Source organism: Misgurnus anguillicaudatus, chromosome 13 (genome assembly GCF_027580225.2).
Source record: "Misgurnus anguillicaudatus chromosome 13, ASM2758022v2, whole genome shotgun sequence".
In the NCBI taxonomy this organism is placed as follows: Eukaryota; Metazoa; Chordata; class Actinopteri; order Cypriniformes; family Cobitidae; genus Misgurnus; species Misgurnus anguillicaudatus.
Window position 1 is genome coordinate 15,300,830 of NC_073349.2, and position 24,541 is coordinate 15,325,370.

The 24,541-nt window shown below is 35.6% G+C and overlaps 5 protein-coding genes and 1 non-coding gene across 8 annotated transcripts; 4 read left to right on the forward strand and 2 right to left on the reverse strand.

Annotated features, from left to right (window-relative positions):
- The first annotated feature begins 1,329 nt into the window (after window positions 1-1,329).
- On the forward strand, window positions 1,330-5,784 carry abhd6b (abhydrolase domain containing 6, acylglycerol lipase b). Its single transcript, XM_073875138.1, has 9 exons — window positions 1,330-2,312; window positions 2,624-2,771; window positions 3,087-3,243; window positions 3,326-3,439; window positions 3,552-3,684; window positions 3,921-4,078; window positions 4,164-4,218; window positions 4,335-4,435; window positions 4,520-5,784. Exons 2-9 carry the CDS (start codon window positions 2,653-2,655, stop codon window positions 4,700-4,702), a joined length of 1,020 nt encoding a protein of 339 aa, XP_073731239.1. The 5' UTR covers window positions 1,330-2,312; window positions 2,624-2,652; the 3' UTR covers window positions 4,703-5,784.
- Window positions 5,785-7,021: 1,237 nt separating this feature from the next.
- kctd6b (potassium channel tetramerization domain containing 6b) lies at window positions 7,022-9,462 on the forward strand. 2 transcript variants are annotated; one of them, XM_055187482.2, is made up of 3 exons: window positions 7,022-7,153; window positions 7,652-7,739; window positions 8,340-9,462. In XM_055187482.2, the coding sequence occupies exons 2-3, from the start codon at window positions 7,713-7,715 to the stop codon at window positions 9,024-9,026; spliced, it is 714 nt and encodes a 237-aa protein (XP_055043457.1). In that variant the 5' UTR covers window positions 7,022-7,153; window positions 7,652-7,712; the 3' UTR covers window positions 9,027-9,462. The 2 variants fall into 2 exon arrangements, with proteins under 2 accessions (XP_055043457.1, XP_055043456.1); XM_055187481.2 differs by having other exon boundaries at window positions 7,051-7,198.
- Window positions 9,463-10,131: 669 nt separating this feature from the next.
- Window positions 10,132-11,717, forward strand: uqcc5 (ubiquinol-cytochrome c reductase complex assembly factor 5). Its single transcript, XM_055187489.2, has 2 exons — window positions 10,132-10,441; window positions 10,708-11,717. Exons 1-2 carry the CDS (start codon window positions 10,288-10,290, stop codon window positions 10,797-10,799), a joined length of 246 nt encoding a protein of 81 aa, XP_055043464.1. The 5' UTR covers window positions 10,132-10,287; the 3' UTR covers window positions 10,800-11,717.
- ognb (osteoglycin, paralog b) lies at window positions 10,956-14,763 on the reverse strand. Its single transcript, XM_055187483.2, has 6 exons — window positions 14,361-14,763; window positions 12,795-12,891; window positions 12,550-12,714; window positions 11,744-11,946; window positions 11,570-11,662; window positions 10,956-11,477 (listed from the first exon to the last, which is right to left on the reverse strand). The coding sequence occupies exons 1-6, from the start codon at window positions 14,643-14,645 to the stop codon at window positions 11,307-11,309; spliced, it is 1,014 nt and encodes a 337-aa protein (XP_055043458.2). The 5' UTR covers window positions 14,646-14,763; the 3' UTR covers window positions 10,956-11,306.
- Window positions 14,764-15,684: 921 nt separating this feature from the next.
- On the reverse strand, window positions 15,685-17,277 carry LOC129430348 (uncharacterized). Its single transcript, XR_012372889.1, has 2 exons — window positions 16,594-17,277; window positions 15,685-16,307 (listed from the first exon to the last, which is right to left on the reverse strand). It is a non-coding gene; the product is annotated as an uncharacterized protein (transcript).
- Window positions 17,278-17,404: 127 nt separating this feature from the next.
- Window positions 17,405-23,249, forward strand: dnase1l1 (deoxyribonuclease I-like 1). Of its 2 annotated transcripts, none has more exons than XM_073875139.1 (9): window positions 17,405-17,553; window positions 18,721-18,921; window positions 19,597-19,685; window positions 19,791-19,880; window positions 20,044-20,152; window positions 20,240-20,356; window positions 20,443-20,600; window positions 22,286-22,382; window positions 22,894-23,249. In XM_073875139.1, the coding sequence occupies exons 2-9, from the start codon at window positions 18,772-18,774 to the stop codon at window positions 23,035-23,037; spliced, it is 954 nt and encodes a 317-aa protein (XP_073731240.1). In that variant the 5' UTR covers window positions 17,405-17,553; window positions 18,721-18,771; the 3' UTR covers window positions 23,038-23,249. The 2 variants fall into 2 exon arrangements, with proteins under 2 accessions (XP_073731240.1, XP_073731241.1); XM_073875140.1 differs by having other exon boundaries at window positions 17,466-17,547; window positions 18,719-18,921.
- Window positions 23,250-24,541: the final 1,292 nt, after the last annotated feature.

Genomic DNA, 24,541 nt, shown 5'->3' on the forward strand with positions numbered 1-24,541 from the left:
TGGTAGCCATCTTGAAGTAACTGGTCCATGTGCTTGGTCACTCAAAATCAAACTTTATTAAAATTCTGTATGTGTGCTTAAACTGTTCTCAAAAAGTGTTGCGGAGGATGAGAACATCAGGCATGGACACATCATTTTCCTAATTTTTCTTCATTATTATTATACATGAATATTCAGTAAATATTTTTTCTGTCATCTAAAGTAGTCTAGCAAAACATCCATTTATTTTTTTCTTAATATTTTTGTGTTCATTTGATTCAATTACAACATAACGCATGTTCAAACACAGCCGGACACATTGCGGTAATGAGAATTTCAGCAGAAAATGAGATAAAATTTACAATTATACATTCTTATGTTGAAATCACACATTTTGCAAGGTACAACACAGTATTGTGTTAATTCTGATGCTTTTTAATGTTACTATATTACACATTTTAAAGCTAAAATCATTAGTGCCTTGGTGTTTCAATGGTTTCGTGAGAATCACCCGCCTAGTTTTAATCATATTTTCATGATTGGAAAAATCATACAACCAGTTTCACGACATTACAAACTGTTTTGACAGTAAAGATGGGACGTGTCCTGTGAACCACCTGACAACTAAATCTACAAATTCAGATATCCAAGTAATGGCATGCATGTCCAGGGTAGTAGCCCTTTCAATGGCAGAAATATTAGTGTGACAGAAAACTTTATAAGAATGCCAAAAACGTGCCATAAAAGTAGTCCACACAACTCGGTTCAGTTCAATAGACTTTTATTGTCACATATTGTGCAGGGCCTGTAAAGCTGGAGCATGGACTCTGTCTCAGTTCAGGGTCCTGGAAAATAGGCTTTATGCCCAGCTGCACTACTTCCTGAACTTCAGCCAGCTCCTTGTTTCCTGTCTGCCATTATTGGACAAACTGATTAATCCAGGTGTGCCTGACCTCAGTAGTCACAAACAAACTGATTAATCCAGGTGTGCCTGGATTAATCAGTTTGTCCAATAATGGCAGACAGGAAACAAGGAGCTGGCTGAAGTTCAGGAAGTAGTGCAGCTGGGCATAAAGCCTATTGAGCTTCACATTCAGCATCGGATGGTTCTTGCATTGTAACCTACACTGCTCAAGAGCCTGGTAAGACAACACCTTATATTGATTTATGTCTTTTTGAGGACACAAAATTTACTATTAGCCATTTTATTTACTATTCTTATTCTTTGTTCTATTTCTGGTTATTTTTTAGTTACGGTTTGCAAATACACTCTAAGGAATTAGTGCTAAATGGCACTAAAAGCTTGTAATCATAGGGGAACCATTTTTAATGCTATATAGCACTGTTTGTTTGCGTATATTTGAGATATGTTTAAATACGGTACAGTTAAAATCTCTGATATGTGTGGTTGTCAACAAAATAATGGACAAATTCTTGATAACAGGGTTGCAGATTGATAAATTTCTATTATGCCTGGAAGAACAACTTAATGTATGATGTTTGTTTGTGATTTGTGTGTTTTGCTCATAGATCATGATCAAAACAGTAACCGCTATGAGGAGCCGACTCAGCCAGAGATAGAGATAATGCATGTGACAGCACTGCTGAGACAGTTTTACTGTCTGATGCTAGTAAAGTTATCAGTCATGGCCCAGGTCTGACTCTGAGCAACGGCATTACAGGACAGAAAAACAATTTATGTAGACTTCAGCACAGCTGGTAAGCGTAGCTTGAAATTAGGTCCACAACGGGGGTGACACCTAGCTAGACTTGCACCTTAAGACCCATAATATTGTAATGCACTAACGTAAAATGAATGAGTATTATGAATTATACAGTCATTTTTGTTATGCAAGGTTTTACAAAATAGTAGGGATGCACAGATACAAAATTTCCATGCCGAACCGATATTCAATTACTTGGAATGACAGATACAGATAGTTTGGCTTTTTACTCACTCAAATTATGATGTTCTTTATGTGGCTTCAAATGTTAGCTAGAAGTATCTAAATGTTTGTGAAATATGAAACGAACAGTATAAAAAATATCTAAATCATGTGCCCTCTATTGTATTTATTACTCATGTATTTCATTAAGAGTAACATGACTGGTTTTCCATCTAAACTCATTGATTTATGAAAGTCACGTGATCACAGCGCACACACTGATTTCTCTGGATGCCATCTCAGTATTTACTAGGATAAGCAGACAGCTGCTATGGACTTTTAGATATAAGGACAAAAATTACACTAACCTGCTACAACTCCTGCAGTGGGATGTGACGTGAAGCTGCTCCCATTCATTTAATGATGCCCATATTGGAAAAAACTTATGTAAGTACTTAACTCTTGTAAATATGTTCAAAATTGCAGATGCATGTTCAAAATTATACAGTGCTGTGGTGAATGTGACACATTTTAATGCTAGGATATAAAAACAAATAGATGAAAATGTGCATATTTTAAGGTCATGGTCAGATATCTAGGTTACATGTATTGATTGGATACAAACATATTTGCCAAACCCTCCTCTACTTTAATTCGCTTTAAATCTGATGCAACCAATGTATAGTTTTCCAATACATCTCTCAAGTAATAAATGGCGTTTTCTGTTCAGATTGTATTATATTTGTTATGTTATTCAGCAGGTTTTTCACAATCAAAAAGCGTCATCATGGATATGGATATGGTGAATATGTTTGCCATTGCTGCAGGGACTCTTGCCATCCCTCTGCTTTTGTTCATGGCCTCATTTATGCTGTGGCCATCATCACTAATCAAATTCTATTATTGGTAAATACCTCTTATATATATAGCACATACTATACATACATACTAGTTGTTATCATTTATATTCATGTATGATTATCATTCTATACAGTTAAAAGGTCACATTATTAATTTATGGATTTTTGAAGTGCTATAACAAATTTCAGCAAAGGTCTGTTTAATCCTTTGTACAAAGGTCCAGTTTCTTACAGTAGATACACAAGATGCTCTTTGTTACATTCCCAAATCATGGTGAGATAACATGGATCATCAAGTTTAGATCATGTAAATGCATATATTATTAATTCATATATTTATCAACCTATTGTGTTTGTGGAGGTACTGGAGGAGAACATTAGGTTTGCAGATACGTTATGCTGACTGTGGAGGTTATCGCTTCTGTTACTCATGCAGAGGGAAACCAGGCCTCAGGCCCTCTATACTGATGCTACATGACTTTTCTGCTCACAAAGATATATGGCTCCAGATGGTGAAGGTATAATTTACAAATCTGTGTGTGTGAAGTTACAAAAATACCATTTATGTTACAAATACAACTTGTGTCTTTATCTGAACAGTATCTTCCTAAACATCTGCACCTGCTGTGCTTAGACATGCCAGGCCATGAAGGCACAACACGTACTAGCACGGATGACTATTCAATTCAGGGACAAGTCACAAGAATACGGCAGGTATTGGTTTGATGAATAGAAATATATGTTGTTTCTGTCGGAATAAGAAATCGGCATATATTTGTATTGGCAACATTTGTAAAAAAATCAAAGGTGTGAATTTTACTGTCAGTTTGTAGAGGCCATTCGACTAAACAGAAAACCATTCCACCTGGTGGGCATTTCAATGGGTGGGACGGTAGCAGGAGTGTATGCAGCCAGCTATCCATCGGATCTCTGCAGTATGACTCTCATCTGCCCGGCCGGTTAGTATTACATCTTTAAAACAAAATGTATTAATTAATTTAATGAACAGCTTATTAAGAAACGTATATTTTTTAATATTATCAAACAGGTCATTTTTTTATAATCCTTAAGGTTTTCATTTAAGGGTGAACTATGCCTTTAACATGAAGGTGTAGAAATAATAGTGAAAAAACTAACATTATATAACATTTACTCTTTATTTTCACTCCTGCGCTCCCACATTTTTCCTCCGAAGGTCTGAAGAACCACAACAAAAGCAAGTTTGACAGTCAAATGCTTGATGTGGAGCACAGCCAGTACATGCTGAACATTCCTCTTATTCCATCCAACCCAGAAGACATGGACGAGATGCTGAAACTCTGCTCTCATGTGCGATTCAGAGTCCCTCAACAGGTGACAAATGCATTGTTTTTTAGTCTCAAACACAGTTCAGACACATCGGCATGCACTATGTGTGACTATTACCTTTTGATTCCAGATTCTTCAAGGCCTGGTGGATGTAAGGACACCACACAATGACTTTTATCATGAGGGTCAGTATGATTATACTTATTGTGTAGTACTACTCATAATTATAAATATTGTTTGACATTCTCGGTTTTGCACACTTGTACCCACTTTGTCTAATATCTTTACTCTAAATTCTCAGTTTTCATGGCAATTATGGGTGAAAATTCAAGATATGCCTTGCATGAGCACATACAGCAAATAACTACCCCTTTGCAAATCATCTGGGGCAAACAGGATCAGGCATGTGTAAATGTACACTCTCACACACATACACAGAGTATATGATACATACCCCTCCTGGGCTGATTTGGGTTTTTTTTTTAGGTTGTGGATGTGTCTGGGGCAGCAGTGCTCAAAGAAGCTATCCCAGCCTCCCGTGTTGATTTGCTGGATAACTGTGGCCATTCTGTGGTGATGGAGCGACCACGCCAAACAGCCAAACTCATTTTAGATTTTATTATCTCCCAGCAGAGCCCAGCAAGTGCCAGCACAAAGAAGAAATCCTGAGATGTCTGCTATTTTATTATAGTTAAAGCTGAAGTGTGTAATTTCTTTGCCACTAGCAGTCAGAACTGCAGAAAAGAGCCAAAAGTTGTGGTAGTTGACATCGTAGATCAGTGGCGGCTGGTAATTTCTCTTCCAAGGGGCGTGAATTGTGTTGCTAGTCATTTAAAAATATGTTTTCGTATTTTGACAAGATGCATGTGCATCATGCATTTTGTCAAAATACGTGTCTGCTGCACAGACGTGGAAAAGGGTTTATGATAAAAGAGACGCTCACGTTCACAAAATACTCGTAAGACATTCACTTAACAGTAAACTCTGATTACGCATGAGATTAAGCGAGTATCTGGCAAATGCGAGCGTTACTTTTATCATAAACCCTTTAGAAGCATGTGCAGCAGGCACTTATTTTGACAATACACATGGTTCACATGGCACGCTGAACACATATTTTGACATGTCGAGCCACACACGACAGGCTAAATACATGTTGTGACGAGAAGTGACATGTTGTGAGAAGTCAATGGCCGACACTGCCGTAGATCAGTATTGTGATTTTTATGATATGCCTAACTACAGTATTGTTCAAACATTTAGGGTGATTGAAATGGTTCTCACAAACTTAACAATCTTTTCATCTAAAGGTATATAAATATTAGAAATAACTTTTGCTGACCGAAATATAAGTGTGCCAACATACTGTATTAATTTCTTTCATTAGAAAGCTAATGATGTATTTTAACAATATTTTTTAATGGATGACTTGGACCAAATAATGTAGAAAAAGCTGCCAATAAAAGCCTGTAATAGATGGAAATGTCTTTTATACTGTTTTAAAAGCATTTCACAGCGAGACCTCAAGAACCTGCTTGATATAATGCCAAAGTAAAACTTTACAAACTCTATAGTCACAGGGTGACTAGACTAAAGATATTAAAATATAACATATTGGGGCGGTTTCCCGGACAGGGATTAGACTAGTCCTAGACTAAAACATTTTTAAGAGCTGTCCAAACTAAAAACAACTTGCACTTACATATCTTAAAATACATCAGTGCCCTTTGTTTTGCCTCAAAATGCACACAGGAAATGTTTTTAGTAAGGCATGTTTGTTAAAACTAGTTATATTTCATAATTAAACTTAAGCCTAGTCCTGGATTGAACTAATCCCTGTCCGGGAAACTGACCCATTAAGTTTTTTGTTCCAAAATAAGATAACTCTTTGTCAAAACATGTTTATTATTATGTTTTCATTGTTTTATTGTGCTACTTAGCTGTATTTTTTTAGTTATGAAGGCTTAAATGAAAACAAACCAACTGGAGTTTGATTGTGCATTTCAATTAATATCAATCAAAAAACATTTTTTTTAAAAACTAAGTTTTCTCATTTTGGAACCAAACTTTTAATTTAATAATTTAGATTTTTATATATTTTTTGTTAATAATAATTCCTAATTTTAATGAGTTTATTATTCTTAAATGTAAAAGATGTTTGTGAACTTTTGTAATCTACAAAATTAGTGTTAAAGAAATCTATTAAACATTGTTACACTATAATAAACATATATAATGGCAACAAATAATGTTTATCAGCCTTGTGATGAGTCAATGAAACTGACCAACTACCCCCCCACCCAAGTACTTTGGTGGTATTACCACATTCATCTAACTTGTTTTTAAAAAGTAGCCTACTCTGTGTTTTGCACATGAAGTACACTTTGAAGCACACGCTTTTTGTTATCGCAGTGTTTTTATTTGTAGTGATGTTATATTTATGAGGGGATATTTTTAGTAACAACTGTTGAGCCTTTCTTGCGTTAAACAATTGAGTTTTACTGTTTTAGAATCCATTCAGCCGACCTCCAGGTCTGGCTGTACCACTTTTATCATAGCTTAGCATAATTCATTGAATCTGATTAGACAATTAGAATTGTGCTTTAAATAACCAAAGGGTTTTGATATTTTTCCTATTTAAAACTTGACTCTTCTGTAGTTACATTGTGGACTGACAGAAATTTAAAAGTTGCGATTTTCTAGGCAGATATGGCTAGGACCTATACTCTTATTCTGGCGTAATAATCAAGGACTTTGCTGTTGTAACATGGCTGCAGCAGGCGCAATGATATTATGACCGAAAATAGTCCCCTTCGTAACTTTCAAAAGCTGGGGACTATTTTTGGGTACTGTGTAACATCATTGCAGTAAAACTCATTTATTTAACTTTAGAGAATCAGGAAAATAAGCCTATTTTCAAAAAAAGTGGAGTTTTCCTTTAAATATGATTTATTTAGCTGTGTTTAAAAAACTCTCGCGTTACTTTGATGTCATACGCCGATTCATCTGCGCAGCGCCGCATGAAGTCAAACGCGTTCCTCACGTGACCCAATGCGGCTGTACTCTCTCGTCTCTCTGAGCAGCTAGTCCATCTGTAGCACAGCATCATCAAAACCAAAGGTCGGTGTTTTTTCCTTTAACGAAGACACTCAGCTGTGGATACAGGTAAAGATGTTGTTGTGTCAATCATCCATATTAGTATACGTTTTTAATAACGTCGCCGTTGCATTAGTAATAAGTTAGCAGGGAGCTTGCTGGTAGCTGGCTAGCAGCGCAGCGGCTACCTAAAAACGGCGTTAGCATGTTAATATTTAAAATATTAGATTTGACCAGATTATTTTAGGCATGATCTGGACTTATTTTGATGAAAACAGTATTGGTGTTACGGAAAGTCTGTTAACCATCACCTACCTTTGAGCTAGCAAGCTATTGGATAACTAATTAATTAGTTTGCTGGCAAATATTTATTGTGTTTTTTAATCATTGACTGTGTTTAATGTTTCTGTCATATAGGGATTGACGTAATATAGTTTCATTATCGTTTTAGCCTCATTGGTGCAGTTGATTTATATTTATTTGCATTAAATGTAATATGCAACGTTGCATTTTTCTTTGCAGGTTTTATCAAATATAATTTTCGTATTTCTGTGGGTCAGACCGGTCTACCTATCCTCATCAAATGGATAATGGGGACTGGGGGCATAGGGTATGTATATGGAGTAACATTTGAGTAATTGACACTGTGTATTTCTCTGAATTATTTTGTTTTGCTTAAAGGCGGGGTGCATGAACTGGAAAAACAAAAATTGGGCTGAGTACCAAAACACAATTGTAGCCAATCAAAAGTAAGGGGCATGTCTACTAAGTGACATCGTTGCCGAATTGTGTATGTGTGGGGTGGGTCTATCAAAAGAAGGTCCAGATTCTATTGGGGTAGGGGCATGTTTAATTGGGTGATTTCAAATATCAAAATTGGCTTTCAGAGATCATGCACCCCGCCTTTAAGTATACATCAGTTACATATTAATAATACATATGTTTCCATCCAAACCATTAATTATCAGCAGGGCTCAAACAAAGTTCACACCAATACTTCAGATATTTACTTTATCTACCAGTTTTCTCTGGTTTCACCTCAAAATAAAAAAAATATATATTTTACAAGGTACATTATATATTATAACGAATCAACCCATTGCCCATCCTTATTGGGCCCTGTTGAGTGTGTACCATTGTGATAATGTTTACATTTTAATTAGACCTTTACTTTATAAACTGTTTCTCTCTTTTATCCATCTCCTTTAAGTTGGCTCACCCAGTCACCTTAAATATTGGAGGTCACCTCTACACCACCTCTATCTCCACCCTTCAGCGTTACCCAGATTCCATGTTGGGTGCCATGTTCCGTGGTGACTTCCCCACCACACGGGACGCTCAGGGAAACTACTTCATAGATCGGGATGGGACACTTTTCCGCTACATATTAAACTTCCTACGCACTTCCGAGCTCACTCTCCCCGTCGACTTTACGGAGATAGACCTTTTGCGAAAAGAAGCTGACTTTTATCAGATTGAACCCTTAATCCAATGCCTCAATGACCCAAAGCCACTGTACCCACTGGACACTTTTGAACAGGTGGTGGAGTTGTCCAGCACGCGCAAGCTCTCCAAGTACTCAAACCCTGTCGCAGTTATCATTACGCAATTAACCATAACCACCAAGGTCCACTCACTGCTTGAGGGAATATCTAACAACTTCACCAAGTGGAACAAACACATGATGGACACCAGAGACTGCCAGGTGTCCTTCACTTTTGGACCGTGCGACCACCATCAAGAGGTGTCTTTAAGGGTCCACCTTATGGACTACATCAATAAACAGGGATTTACGATTCGAAACACGCGAGTGCATCACATGAGCGAACGTGCCAACGAAAACACAGTGGAGCATCACTGGACTTTCTGCAGACTAGCTTACAAAGTCGAGGATTGACCAAGTCATTGTGAGCTGTAAAAAAACATTTAAATGCTGTTGCTGCTGTATACTGTAGGAATTCAAATGACTCTTTTATGATGGGAAAATAAAGGGAATAAAATCATGATGGTATGCAGGAAACATCCCCAAAATTGGTTCAAAAATAGCAGCATAATATTATCCTAAATATGAATGCATTTGCAATGCATACACACAACTTGGACAAATGTATGAAACCATTACAGTCATGTAGAAAAACATAGAAGCTCCATACATTTCATTTTATCAGGTCAGAAGTTTGTCAAACGTTATGCGCTATGTGCAACATCCTGCTAATAGCGTGCATGTATTTCTAACACATTGTTAAAGTATTAAATGTCAACATGATGTACATGAAAATTAATTAAATTTATTTGTTGCACCATCCTCAAAAAAACAATGTCAACAAATGCCAGTTGTCAGTTTTTAACCAAATGAGTGAACGTCAGGGTGTTAAGCCCTATTTTTCCATAGATATGTATAAAGGCTAGATGTCTTACGGCAGAGTCTCTAACGTCATCACCTGGCGGCCATTTTACCACAGGCAGCTCGTTCACTCGTAGTACTGAGTTTAATGGTGCAGGTACATTTAAATGACCATAACTTGCTACATTTTCTACCAATTTTCAAAGTTTTGGTGTTTTACAAACGTTAGTAATGTGGTTATAATTCTGGATGCTTTAACATGTTTCATTAATTAAAGTATTAAGCATTGAAGTATGTAGTGTCATAGGTACATCTTGGATGTTTATAACAAACCAGACCGTTTGAAAGTCGGTAGAAAATTATGCAAGTTATGGTCCAGTACCTGCACCATTTAAACTCAATGCTATGAGTGAGCGAGCTGCCTGTGGTAAGATGGCCGCCAAATGCGGACGTTCCACTCAATTGGCCAGCAGCGCGGGCGAGACGTCTAGCCTTTTTACATATCTATAAATTTTTCCCCCTCTGACCCCATCTCAGACGTTAACTTTAAATCAATGAGTTTTGATGTTTGGGTGCAGCCCCTTCCATGTATTTGTTCCGTCTTTTAATTAGCTGTACGTCAGATTTAGAATCCTACCAGCAAACCAATGAGAGCGCAGGAGATGACGTTTACGCCGCCATGTTTTCCTGTTGTCATTGCATTGCACCACTAACATGTGTGCAAGATCAGTGTTGAAGGACATAACTGTTTATTTATCTTGTAGGATATTGTGAGCACGCGTATTGGTGGTGGTGAAAGTGCTTTGAAAGAAAGATGCTTAGAAAAAGTCGAAACCTAAAATATATATTAAGTCTCGTACCGGGAAAAAGACGATTTGGGACGTACCGGTTCCTGCCCTTGTTCTTTTGTATCGGGGGTGTTATGGAATGGATCATGATTAACGTGAGAATAGGAAGAGAAACATTTTGTAAGTAAAATACGTGAAATGTAATCGTTTTATATCCACGCTCATTTAAGCGTTTTGTGCGTTAGTTCTGCGTTGATTTTGCGCAGGCTTGTCACCATATCACTGGGCATTCACGCTTACGTTCATCCAAACAGCAATGTTTTACTTAACTTTATAAACATTTTAAATACAAACAACTATAATTTAAATATCTTTAATTTGTCCAAGATAAATGTATGAAAGATATTGCGTATGATGGGTGTAAAGTTATTTGTCTTGCTCAACAGATGACGTCTACAGAAGAAAGCAGTCTGAGAGGGAATACCAACAGAAAATAAGTGAGGGTCTGATTGTCCTCACAGAATCTGATGCCAAATGATAAACCAAGAAAAAGAGACTGAATGAAAAGTGACTTTTCAGCAAATGACTGTAAATGTAAATCATGAACATGATTGGAGGGAGCCAATCTGACATAATAAAATGTCTGTTATACTTGAAGATAAATAATCAAAAAGATGTATCTTCGGACAACAGATTGCAGAAACGTCTGCTGATGTCTATTTATTAACCAGAAATGATTTCAATAACACTTCTGTCTTGATTTCTAAATCTTTTTCTTGTTTTGGTTTTACGCAGTTTCTACAGTACATACTTGTAGTAATATATAACAAAACAATATATCAAAATGATTACACTTTCAAGTCAAGCAAACAGTTGTCATTGCATATATATGTGTCTCTTGCACAATATCTTAATACTTAAAGCACTCAAAATTCTGTATAAAAGCTGTGAAATCTTTGGGAACGTGCTGCTGTCTAACATCAAAACAATATGTCATAACATTGGTTAGTTTGACCATGAACATTAACGTTTTACATCCTGCTTATCACTTATAGTTTCCAATGGGTAGAGATCTCAGACAGATGAAGCTGTTGGGATACTGGGCCAGCATTATAGGGTTGCCATCAAGTCGAATCTCAATTATGTTGTGCCTAATATAAGCTGTGGTGTTTCCTCTGCAGAAAGTCTCATCGGTGACTGTTGTTATGTTGTTGTTCTGAAAAAAGACAAACAAAGAAATATCTGAATATGGATGTGCTAAATATTGTAGTATAAATAAGAACATGATGTACGCAGTACTGAACACACCTGTAGATGAACTACACGCAGGCTTTCAGGCAGGGGTGGAATGAAATCCAGCGCATTATCTCCAAGGTAAAGATAAGCCAACTTGTTGAGTTTCTGTTCCCAAAGATTGACATTATAAGAATCATTAAACCACTCATTTTATGCAAAATATTTCTGTTTTTTCTTTTATTTTACCTTGAAACTGTTTGCTTTTATTCCTTTGGTTTTGAGTAGATTATGATTGACATTGAGAGACATAAGTTTTGGCGGCAACATTGGCAGTTTGACCAGCTTGTTCTCAGCTAATGAAAGTTCCTCCAGTTGAGTGAGTTTCGAAAAGGCTCCATCCTCTATTTCTGAGATCAGATTGCCAGATAGGTCAATTCTTTTCAATGTTACTGTAAAGAAAACATGAAGACGTATTACACAAATGTGACCCTGCATGTGAAAACCCAGCTGAAGTCATATTATGATTCGAATTTTTTCCATAAAATCATCCTACAAAATAAGAACATGCTTTGAAAATTTAACCGTGATATATTTAATATTTACTGAGTAAGGTCATGTCAAAGATTACAATCAATCTGTGAAATCAAACTTTGATGCTCCTAATCTCATAATTATAAGGATTTTATCTTGAATTTCACAGACAGGGTCACAAATTTAAACATTTGGGGTGGTTTCGCAGACATGGGTTATCCTAGTCGCAGACTAAAATGCATGTTTGAGCTGCCTTACTTAAAAAAAACCTTGTACTGACAAGATGCACACCAGTATTATTTTTGTAAGGTGTTTGTCTTAATCCTAGTCATGAATTAATTGTCCATGAAACCAATACTGTTCTGCTTGTCTGGCTCAAAGCTTTTTTGCACCAAATGTCACATTTTAGTTTTTTGAAGACTTCAGGAAAATTTCACTCATCATTGCTTTCATTAAATCCAGACATTACACACTGTATTTGCTTTGGCCGCACTTAAAGCTGCTTTCCTAACGTTCCTCACCAATATCACCAAAGTCTTTGCCGGTTATTTTAGTGATTTTGTTGAAGCGTGCATAGAGGTAAGCAGTTTCCTTTGGCAGAGGTGGAACTGTTGTCATGTCTGGGGAAATATCCTCACAGTATACTGATCCAGTGAGACACACACACATCAAACAGGTAGGAAGTTCTGGAAAAGTAAATAAATAAGATCAAATACACGTCATCACAGAAAAGTTTTTATGCAACATCAGATTTAGAAAGAATTACCTTTATCATCTTTACTGTCTGCTCCTGGACTTTCAGCTTTTGGCCGGTCAGTTGTATCATCTAGATTTGCATAGTCTGGCGTAGGAATGACCTTTTTCTGTAGGATAACAGATGAAAAGATTTATGAACCAGTATTTGAAAACTTGGCTAAATTGATTTTTCTGATTTACTTTTGTGTACATTAAAGGGGACATATGAAAATCTGACTTTTTCCAATGTAAAGGGACACTCCACTTTTTTTTGAAAATATGCTCATTTTCCAGCTCCCCTAGAGTTAAACATTTGATTCTTACTGTTTTGGAATCCATTCAGCTGATCTCCGGGTCTGGCACTAGCACTTTTAGCATAGCTTAGCACAATCCATTGAATCTAAGTAGACCATTAGCATCAATAACCAAAGAGTTTAAATATTTTTCCAATTTAAAACTTGACTCTTCTGTAGTTACATTGTGTCATTGTGTACAAATCTGTCGGTCTTAGTACATGATGTAACTACAGAAGAGTCAAGTTTTAAATAGGAAAAAAATTGAAACTCTTTGGTTATTTTTTAGCGCAATGCTAATGATCTAACCAGATTCAATGGATTGTGCTAAGCTATGCTAAACGTGGTAGTAGCGCCAGACCCGGAGATCAGCTGAATGGATTCCAAAACAGTAAGAATCAAATGTTTAACTCTAGGGGAGCTGGAAAATGAGCATATTTTCAAAAAAAGTGGAATGTCCCTTTAAGTGCTATAATTGGGTCCTCTGTACTTCTATCAACCTAGAAAATGTGATGAAGAACAACCCAGTAACTTAGTTTTAGTTAACCATTCTCTGCAAGCATGAGAAAATAGCTAATTGAAATTTGGCTCCCCTTGTGATGTCAGAAGGGGATAATAACGCCCCTTAATCTGCACTATACAACCACGACACTGCCATTTAGTGCAGAGATCAGCTCATTTCCATTTTAAAGGACACACCCAAAAACATTTTTGCTCAATTTTAACATGCTATAATAAATTATCTATATTTTTTAGTTAAACGTCACATATGTACTCTGGAGACACCAAATATTTATTTTACATCTCAAAAAAAGTATTGTGAAATGTCCCCTTTAAATCATCCTATATAATGTAAAGAACATAAAACGTAAAATATAACCTTGATATCTTAAATATTGACTAAGGTCATGTCAAAGATTGAAATCAAACTCTGATGTTCCCAATCTCATAATTGTATTATAAATCTTAAAACTTGGATTTCACAGCGTCACATTTAAGCAGAACCAGATTATATCTTTTCACTGAAAATCATCATGGAACTGATTGACACTATTTTGCTTTTCGAAAAAATTCAGACAAAGACCTTCTCAGAAATTGCAGATAACTTGCACAGAACTTGGTGCTACTTTCCTGGATATGATCCCATTATGAATTTAACAGGTTTTCCATTGCATACCTCTCTTCATAATATCTGGCAGTTGAATTTTTAAAATACAAATCTTTAGAAAACATTAACATGCAAAATACAGTATAGGTCAAGCTTCAAAGAGAATCTTCTTATTACTTGCATATAACAAACATACCTTTGGTTTCCTTTGCTCCATGAAAGTGTTTTTCTCTAAGACTAATTCTTCATGATCCTCTCTGTTTTTAAGCACCACTTTATCATTTCTTGCCGTCTCACAAAACATCCATGTCACATTAAAGAAAAACAGCAGAATCCTCAGATACATCATCTTGTGAGGAGAAACGGTTGTCGCCCTTGACCACTGTGTGAAGTGGAAAGAGGGGCAGAGCAGTGTGGAAGAACAGACAAATCGAGAACTTTTAAGTGCTTCTCTGGGGTGAACCATTACAAAACAAGTCATGAAAGAAAGTGCATGGTCTTAACCCACTGTGTGCTGTTTAAATTTAAGTTCACCATATAACACAATAACCTTTCTATTTTTGAAATAAACTATAAGATTTTAAGTAGCATTTAACACAATGGCTGAATTCTTTCCACATGCACACGTTTGGAAATGTGCAGAATAAAAACAACTTGCAACTGACATATGAGGAAAAATATGAGACTTGTTTTTCTCTAGTAATTATGTAAATGTTTTTGTGACATTTTCAAGGAACATTGTGATTTGGAAAAATGTACGATGCTTGCCAGTTCAACGGGAAATTATTAGTTCAGGAATCTTGGACTGAGCATTTTAAACTTGCAAAAAAGCAATCCACGAAGGTAAGGTAATGCTCATGAAAACAGCAGATTATGAATACAGTCTCTTGTTTTTCTCTATATGGTCTCAAAAAGCTCTTTTTGTTAACAATGCAGCAATGCATTATTATTATAAGCAAAGCAATGCAGCTGTGTTTGTTTGATAGATATCAAGGGACAGATTGAAGGAAGAAAGAAAATTCCTTGTCCCTGTTTCTGATTAAGCCTAAGAGGAAATAAAATAATCTTTAATGGAAAATTTGTGACAAAGCACTGTGATATCGAACACCTAACTGTCAAACATTATTTGACTTGTTATATCCTCATCCTCTTTATTTTTCTCAACAGATTTAACAGAGGAAGCCATCGCCACATTGAATTCTACTTCAGAGTTCTTTTGGAGAGCTGCTTGTTATGACATCTTGAGATTGTCTCATTTTAAGACATATATTAAACCTAGGATCATAATCCAATGGGTGACATCTGTTCAGGCAATTTTTCCTAGTCCTCCCATCAAATCCTGTTGCTTTATCTGATGGGGAAATGGGAAAATATTACATATAAAAAAAAGGAAAAGCTAGAGAGGGAAACATTATTATTTTATGAAAGACATCTTTTCTGCAATGTCCGGATTGCCTGCAGCTATGCTGTACCAACCTGATGCATAACAAAGCGTGTGACCCTCTGAACAGATGTGAGTGAACCTTTCAAGCTTTTATTTCAAATGGACTTCTAGTTGAGCTATATACATGTCTGATAAATGTCATCCTTTAAGATAAATATCTATACAAGTGTCCATGTAGCTCAGCTAACATCAACCAGGGTATACATCAAAGAGGAAAAAAGTCAATACATTTAAAGCTTTTTGGGAGAAACTGTGCTAAAGAGAAATTTGGGAGTCCTAACAACAAGGTAAGTGAACATAGCACATATTTCTAATCAGTTACTCATTTAATGTTCTTTGCATTTACATAAAAGTGAGAGTTTCAGTATCTATTGCGTCCCTGTCGATTATATCGCCTGGTTTTCAGTTTCTTCCTCCTGCTGGATGATATATCTGCTGATGTGACACTTTTAGGACACTGCGGCTGGAACTTGTGGAGAACGCAAGTGGATCCGTCTTCACCGATTCGATAGGACACCTCGTATGGGTCCACCCACAGTGTCAGTTCTTTTGGGAGCAACGAGAAAAGCTGCTCTTGTCTAAGTCCAATAGCAATTCCTGCTTTGCCTATAAGTGGGTCCATTTTATGGTTGATTCGCAAACATCTGTAGCCAGAGCCTCTGAAGGGTGCATAAGGAAACCAGTGATGCTGATAGTGCTCTAAAAGACAGAAACACCAGGAGAACTGCTTAAGATGTGAACCTTTAAAGTAATCTTTAGATACTGAATATTCACTATTTCACAATATGCAGTAACATAATTATTTATTTTATAGTCAAAATTTTGAAGCTGTTATTGTAATGTATCCATTTAATTTGTTTGAAAGTAGCCTGTCCACAAAGTATGTTGGTAGCCAGACATAGGCTAATACAAAAAACTTTATGATCAATTAAAATGAATAAATTAATACAATTATTATTAATAATGAACACATGCGTTATCACACCTATTAAAAGATCACTAAGTGTTTGAGTGAAGAGATGCAGTTGATTTTCAGATAGAGAGCTTTTGACTCCCATTAAACTGCTGATGAATGAAGCAGCAGCTGACACTTCCGGTTTCATCTCTCAAGATGTTCTTTCTTTCATATGAGATCAACAGATGAATGCTGAAAGGCTACATAACAGGGCTTGGATTAAACAAATTAAGGTCATAAATACCCGTCACCAAACGTCACATACACGCAGAACTTTTTGACAGTTGTGACGTCATAGGAAGGAAAGAAAGAGCGCTTCTCTGGCGCCATCGCGTGTCACTTTGGCGATCAAGCGTTTTTAAATCCAATTTATAAAGTGTTTATAAAGCATACAATACAACACCGCACAACACAATTATTTTCTGTCGTACTTGAAAATAGCCGTTTTCCACATTTCTAAAGTAGAATTTAATAATATTGTTTGTCTCTCTAGTGCGTAAAAATAAACGATTTTTAAACAACCCTAATAGTTATTTCGAGTTTATTTATTTATTTTTATATTAAAATTGAATTTACTTAAAACTAATTAATTTCTTCTAAATCAATTTGACCTTTTTAGCTTATTGACTCTAAACATTTATCCTTTGGTTTGGTGCAGACCAGCTCTCGGTTCTTAGATTTGGCTTTATTAATTTAAAATGGAACTGGAAAGACCTGATAGACTACTACAGAGAAAGAAATCACCCAATGCATTATTCCGTTATTTTTGCATATGTATGGTGGTTTGTTGCAGGGAGTGGCAAGCTTTGTACTTGCACGTTACGTTAAGCTCCGCCCATATCCATATATGGCAATGCAGAGGGTGTGTCCTAAACCTTCCTGAGTAAAAAAAAACACAAGAGAGAAACACTTCTGTTGCGGAAAAGCAGAAGGAGAACATTGTTGGAGAACATTGTTGTTCAAATTAAAACACGACACATTTCAAACAAGGTAAGAAGATCTATTTTTTAGTTTTTCATACTTAGTGTGGAGTTAGATTGCGTTTGCTTGTTGTTATTCTCTTGGGTGCTGGGTTGCCCACACAGTACCGCTAAAATAAATTTGAAACATGGAAAAGTTATTTCTGGAAAACTTGTTGCAAGAAAGCTCTAGAAGCTCCAGTAACCTACAACCCATACAAACCATGTTTTTGGCAAGTTAACTATAGGATTGATTACTGGTAATAACAACATATGCTATTTACTTCTCAGTAGAAGCCACTAACATTTATTGCTGAAGTCACATCCTTTAATCATTAGGTGATAACTGTCTGATTGATCAGAGGTCTTACTTAAGTAACACTTAAATAATGAAAAGCAAAACATGATTAAATTGTCTGTAATAAAGCATGTTTTAAAACATTTATTCATTGTTAATTTTTGTTAAACTTTGCTAAACATAAAACTGTAAATATTTAAAAAATAAATTTAAAATTTAAAAAATATTTTTCTAAAAATGAGTTGTTCATAGTTGCAATTCAAACCACAATCATGGGTTTTTAAGTATCACTGTAGTCAGTTTCAGATCACTTTTGTGCAACAGTGATAGTTTTTTTAATTTAATATTTTGAATTAGCCTTTATTTTTATATTTTTAGTTTTTATGTTAATTTTTTAGTAACTTTGCTATAAGCGTTTGTTATTTTATTAGTTTTTTTAATTTTCATTTCAGAACTAATATTTTTTATTTAAGTTAACAAGTATTACAAGTATTTCAGCTAAAATTTAGGCCTATATTTTATTTAATTCCAATTAATATACATGTTTTATATTTTAATAAATTTTTGTTAATGATAATAAGCCTGTTATATATGTATGTATTTATATACGTTTTCATTTAATACAGCAAGCAACTTTGCGTTTAAAAAGACGTCTAATAGCCAAACACAGCCCAGATTAAAAATTAAAAAGTCCTCCAAGCTTAGCCCAAAAATAAATATATAAAACCAAACAGCTTGTAATCACTGTTGACTTTGCTTACATGAAGAAATATCATACTTTCGCAAAAATCCAAATTCAAGTTTATTTTGGTCTGTCGGATTCAGGACGGCGAAATGATGGCTATTGCATGCTGGGATATGTCTGCACATGGCTCATTTGAAGTTTCTATTGTCTTACAGATTAATGAAACTATAACCACAGACACCAGTCCTCCACTGTTCAGCTACAGAATGACAACAGATCTCAGACTTCTGCTTCTAACCATCTCCGTTCTGTCCGGCCCACTGAGCTGCTATGGATTCAAAATATGTGCCTTTAATGTCAAGAGTTTTGGAGAAAGTAAATCACTCAATTCCCAAATCATGGGTTCTCTAGCACGGGTATGGCTTTTATTTCCTTTAAAGGGACACTCCACTTTCTTTTAAAATAGGCTCATTTTCCAGCTCCCCTAGAGTTAAACATTTGATTTTTACCATTTTGGTATCCATTCAGCCGATCTCCGGGTGTGGCTGTACCACTTTTAGCATAGCTTAGCATAATCCATTGAATCTGATTAGACCATTAGCATCACGCTTAAAAATAACCCAAGAGTTTGGATATTTTTCCTATTTAAAACTTGACTCTTCTGTAGTTACATAATGTACTAAGATCGACAGAAAATTAAAAGTTGTTATTTTCTAGGCAGATACGGTTAGGACTATACTCTCATTCTGGCGTAATAATTAAGGACTTTGCTGATGTAACATGGCTGCAGCAAGCGTAGTGATATTACGCACTGCCCGAAAATAGTCCCCTTGGTTATTTTCAATAGCAGGGGACGATTTTCAAGTGCTGCGTAATATAATTGCGCCTGCGGCAGAGTATATGTGTATATCAGTGTATACTTTCAGTGTATATTAGAGTCAATGGATTATGCTAAGTTATGCTAAAAAGTGGTACCACCAGACCCAGGGATCAGCTGAATGGATTCCAAAACAGTAAAAATCAGAGTGTGCCTTTAAACCAAAAAAATATAAATTGCAAAAACATTAAGCCTTACATTTTATTTATTTCAGATTGTATCTCGTTGTGACATATGCTTGCTTCAGGAGGTCAGAGACCAGAAAAAGAACGCCATACCCCGCCTGATTGCTGCTGTCAACAGGTAAACTATTTGACTATATGCAAATACCAAAAAACCAAATCAGAGTGAAATTGTAACGTAAAATAAGAAATTCGATTTTAGACTGATATCATCTTACGTTTTCAGACTTGACAGGGATAATGATTATGCCTATGTTGCAAGTGGGCGTCTCGGGAGAACACCAACCTATCAGGAGCAATATGTTTTTGTTTACAGGTACACTTTTATGCATTTGGACGAGACATGGTGTTAACAAATATCAACACAGTAGATGTGCTGTATTGCCTGTATGACTGATACATACTAATACACTGATAAACACCAGATTTTTTTTTTATTTCAAACCTTACAAACTTATAATTTATTATTTCCCACAAAGGAAAAGCACAGCCAAGCTAAAGAATCAATATCAGTATCCAGATGCACAGAGAGGGGATGTAGATGCCTTCTCCAGAGAACCCTTTATAGTACATTTCGAAGCTCCTAAAACAAGTAAAAATGATAAAATACACATTTAATCTGATTAAAGCTATAGGTCATTGGTAAGCATAAATTTAATCTGTTGGGTCTTTTTTACAATGGCGAAGGACATTGTATTAATCCCTCAGCACACCACTCCATCAAACGCCACCAAAGAGATCGATGAGCTTTATGATGTTTTCATGGATATTAAAGAGCGATGGAAAATTGAGGTTTGATGGCAGATTTGCTGGACCATTACTGGCATACATTTGATATTAACCTTAACCCAGCTTTTTCATTACACTGCTTTTTATAGAAAGTGATGTTTCTTGGAGACTTCAATGCAGCTTGTGGATACGTAGCTAAGAAGAACCGTAAGAACATCAGACTCTATTCTGACCCATCCTTCATCTGGCTTATTAACGATAATGTGGACACAACAGTAAAAGAGTCGACCGATTGTGCATATGACAGGTAAAGTAACATCATGCCGTGTACAGCCGCATGCATATCCAAACTGCATAAAGGCAACCATTTTATCATTTAGCAGCTTTTATTCAAAGCTATTTATAAATAGTATATCTTTTTTATATTATATCAGTGGTCACCAATTCTTTACCTGGAGATCTACCCTCATGCATACTTTAGATCCAGCCCTGCTTCAGCACACCTGCCTCTAATTTTAGGTAGCCGTGAAAAGCTTGATTAGCAGGTTCAGGTGTGTTTCATTGGGGTTGGAGGTGAACTCTGCAGGAAAGTAGGGCTGCGTTCGAAATCACATACTGTGAATGTAAGTACTGAATTAGATGAAGTACCCACTCATCGACTGTTAGAATAGGTACAAAGCTGTCACTGGGGCAGTACCCTTTTAAAAGGTCCTCCTAATATGTACCATTTAGGTACAAATATGTGTCTTTGAACTGCCAATATTTACCTTTGAAGTACTAATATGCAATCTTTTGTGTTAAAATGTTTATCTTTTACTGTCCCTGTGACAACTTTTGTACCTTTATTTATGAGAGTGTACTATATAAATAATCTGTCTTCTTTGTTGAATATCTCCTCTCCTGATGGATCATGGGATAGCATAGCGTCCATCGATTGAACACTGGGGGATCTTGCCGGAAATAGTAGGCCATTCAGCTATTTTTCGCCTACTGTTTTTCAAATAGAGGGTATGCACGTGACACCACCTTTGGTGAAAGTGACTGCGGTTACGCCCACTGAGTGGCAAAAGACTGAGCGGCAGAATGAGTGTACAGTGTGAAATCAGCAAAAACACAGGAAAAACACATATAAATGGGAAACAGCTGTTGTGGGATAGACTGTACTAACAGATTAACAAGAATTTGGAGCTATCGTTTTACAGACTGCCAAAAAACACTGAAAGGAGAAGTAAATAGATCATTCATGCCAACCTCCACAGACCACAGGTGGGTTGATACATTGCTAGGGTCACTATCAAGCAGAGGTTTTACTTTCTACTTAAAAGTATTTTTTCAAGTATTTGTATTTTTCTGTGTTTTGCTTTGGAAAACATCCATTCCAAAGCATATTATTATAATTTTTACTATTTCATAAATAATACGTTTTTGTTTAACATTTAATATTTAAGTACATTAACATACTTTTACTCAAGTAAAAATACACAATTTTAATGTAATTAGGTATTAAATACATTTTAATATGCAATATTAAAGAATACACAGTATGATTATATGCAGTAGAATGTAGTGAAGTAAAAAAATTTCCCAAGACAAACACCGTAGTAACATACAGATGCTTGGAAAATGTAACTAATGTAACTATTAAAGTAAAGTAAAGTATTGTCCACCTCTGCTATCAAGGCCAACTAAATTCAATTTAAGCTGATAATAGTCAGTTTTGCTGGCATTTTGGCAGCAGCCGCTATGAAAACCAGCCATTTTGTTGAACGTTTGCCACTCAACATGGCGTGCTTCTGCGTGGTCACGTGGAAAAGTGATGTCAATGCATACCCTCTATAATATGAATTCGTACATACTACTCGCCTCACCTACTGCTTTTGGCATACTATATAGTATGGGAGTAGGTGGTTTTGGACGCAGCCTAGATCTCCAGGAACAGGGTTGGTGACCACTGTATTATATGTAATATTATTTTTGTGGCTTAATCAACAGGATTGTTGTGTATGGAGAGCCATTCCTTAGATTAATTGAACCATTGTCAGCACAACCTTTCAAGTTTTCCAAAGAATTTCATCTTACAGAGGCTCAGGTAAAAATACATATTCACACTCCAGTCAAAAAGATTTGTTGGTTCAACAAAAATTATTACTTGGGTTCCTTAAGATTTTGACTTAATTCAAGTTAAAAATATTAGTTGACTCAAAAAAAAGTAAACCAAATTGTTGTCAACTATTTTTAAGTTGAATGAACTCAAAATTTTAAGGCAAACAGGTAACTTACTTTTTTAACCAGTTTTAGCCAACTTTTTTTAACAATATGTATTTCTCAACTTTACAGTTTATAAACGGTGTTCATCACAATCTGTTGAATTAGATCAGATATATAGATGAAGACCTTTGTGTGTCCTGTTATACTTGTTCAGCCTGTCACATGGCATCGTTGTGCTTTTTTCTCTTTTAAAAAATTGTAAAAGAAACCTTATGATTGAAACAGACTTTAGGATTAAGAAATCAGTAGCTTGTAACAGGCAAGCCAAATTCATCTGGTAAAAATACTTTCCTGTTTGTGCATTACTTACTAAACTGTGGATTGTCTCTTAGGCTTTAGAGGTGAGTGATCACTACCCCATTGAAGTTACCCTGAAGACTCAGAAGTCACTGTTTCAATCGAGAAGCGGCAAAGCATCGTGTCCTCTGCCTGCAGCATTACTTCTCAACATTTTATTGCTACTGCAAGTATTATGAGTACAAACAAAGTGAAGATGAGTATTCATCTCACCCAGATAAGGTGAAGACTTGACATCGCTGTTACACAGCTGTTACGTACTTTTGACTTGAGCTTATACAAGTCCACAGCTCTATCTAAAAAATGTGGTGGATAGTGGTTGTGACTAAACATTGAGCCTTGTCTAATGAAATTTTTTAGAAATATGACAATCATTGATCAAGTGTGTATATATATATATATATATATATATATATATATATATATATATATATATATATATATATATATATATATATTTAATGATTATTATAAGTGCCTTTGTTGATTTTATTTTTATAATAAACATTCCTTGTCCTGTTTACCATCTCATTCATTTGATTTAATTCCAATTTACTCAAATAATTTCTATAGGTGTTTAATCAAATACACGGGCACACATACACACACACATATAAATCAATCCATAAGAAAAACTCTAATCACCCTTATTGCTTAAAAACTGAACCTGATGTGCATTTCAAACAGCACATCAGATAAATGTTACTCTACCTCCTGGTTTCACAGACAAGGCTTAAGGCTACTCCTAGACTAAAACACATGTTTGGGGTGTCTCAATTAAAAATAACTTGCACTGACAGACCTTAAAACATTCCTGTGCCATTGATCTGTCTCAAGATACATACCAGTAATGTCTTTTCTTAGGGATGTGTATAAAAGATACTTAAACACCTTCATTTACCTTAAGCTTAGTTCTGGCTTTAGCTAAGCCTTTTCTGTAAAACCAGGCTTTGCATGTGTTTAACTGTTTGCACAATAACTGGCATAAAACTCAAAGAAATGCTTAAAGTCGCGTGATAAAAGACCGGAAACGGTCTGGACGAGCATTGTGGTTTGATAAGACTAAAGTGAAGCACTTTGCCCTGAAGGCAAAACAATGTTTGACATGAACTAAACAGCGCAATGTCGAATACCAAAATTCTGTTAACAAGTTATGACAGGCATTGTTGTTGCATGATGCTAGTTTTCACACAAAAGAGCTGGAATGCTTGATGCACTTAGTTGCAAATGGATTGAACCAAATGCATGCAAAATCAGTTTACATTTTTATAAATTTAAGATGAAGATATGCTTAATTATTTACCATCCACCTTCACAGCATCATGTATCACATCCTTGTTTTGAGAAAATAATGCTCTTGAATTTTTACAGGGATAAAATGACCGAAAAATAAAATTCTGTCATCATTTACTCACCAACATGTTGTTCCAAACTTGTATTATTTCTTTGTTCTTCTGAATAAAATGGAATATATTTTGAAGAATGTAACAGTGTATCTGAGGGAACACTGCCTTCCATAGTAGAAAAAAAATAATACCATGGAAGTAAATGGTGCTCCAGATCTGCTTGGTTTAACATTTTTCAAAATATCTGTATTTTTAGAACAACTTGAGGGTGAATATATAAGTTTCACTTTTCTGTGAACTACTATCCCTAACATACTTGAATCCAATTCAATCCAAT

What these genes read in the sequence shown, in the direction of transcription:
- abhd6b (XM_073875138.1), top strand. Translation starts at nt 2,653, where the DNA reads ATGGATATGGATATGGTGAATATGTTTGCCATTGCTGCAGGGACTCTT. An exon ending in CTAATCAAATTCTATTATTG is followed by an intron (nt 2,772 to 3,086) that starts GTAAATACCTCT and finishes GTGTTTGTGGAG; the next exon opens with GTACTGGAGGAGAACATTAG. An exon ending in GATTCAGAGTCCCTCAACAG is followed by an intron (nt 4,079 to 4,163) that starts GTGACAAATGCA and finishes TTTTGATTCCAG; the next exon opens with ATTCTTCAAGGCCTGGTGGA.
- kctd6b (XM_055187482.2), top strand. Translation starts at nt 7,713, where the DNA reads ATGGATAATGGGGACTGGGGGCATAGG. An exon ending in ATGGGGACTGGGGGCATAGG is followed by an intron (nt 7,740 to 8,339) that starts GTATGTATATGG and finishes ATCTCCTTTAAG; the next exon opens with TTGGCTCACCCAGTCACCTT.
- uqcc5 (XM_055187489.2), top strand. Translation starts at nt 10,288, where the DNA reads ATGCTTAGAAAAAGTCGAAACCTAAAATATATATTAAGTCTCGTACCG. An exon ending in AATAGGAAGAGAAACATTTT is followed by an intron (nt 10,442 to 10,707) that starts GTAAGTAAAATA and finishes CTTGCTCAACAG; the next exon opens with ATGACGTCTACAGAAGAAAG.
- ognb (XM_055187483.2), bottom strand. Translation starts at nt 14,645, where the DNA reads ATGACTTGTTTTGTAATGGTTCACCCCAGAGAAGCACTTAAAAGTTCT. An exon ending in CAAAGACTTTGGTGATATTG is followed by an intron (nt 11,947 to 12,549) that starts GTGAGGAACGTT and finishes TTTTCTTTACAG; the next exon opens with TAACATTGAAAAGAATTGAC. An exon ending in TAAAAGCAAACAGTTTCAAG is followed by an intron (nt 11,663 to 11,743) that starts GTAAAATAAAAG and finishes CTTTGGGAACAG; the next exon opens with AAACTCAACAAGTTGGCTTA.
- dnase1l1 (XM_073875139.1), top strand. Translation starts at nt 18,772, where the DNA reads ATGACAACAGATCTCAGACTTCTGCTTCTAACCATCTCCGTTCTGTCC. An exon ending in CTGATTGCTGCTGTCAACAG is followed by an intron (nt 19,686 to 19,790) that starts GTAAACTATTTG and finishes TTACGTTTTCAG; the next exon opens with ACTTGACAGGGATAATGATT. An exon ending in TTCATCTTACAGAGGCTCAG is followed by an intron (nt 22,383 to 22,893) that starts GTAAAAATACAT and finishes ATTGTCTCTTAG; the next exon opens with GCTTTAGAGGTGAGTGATCA.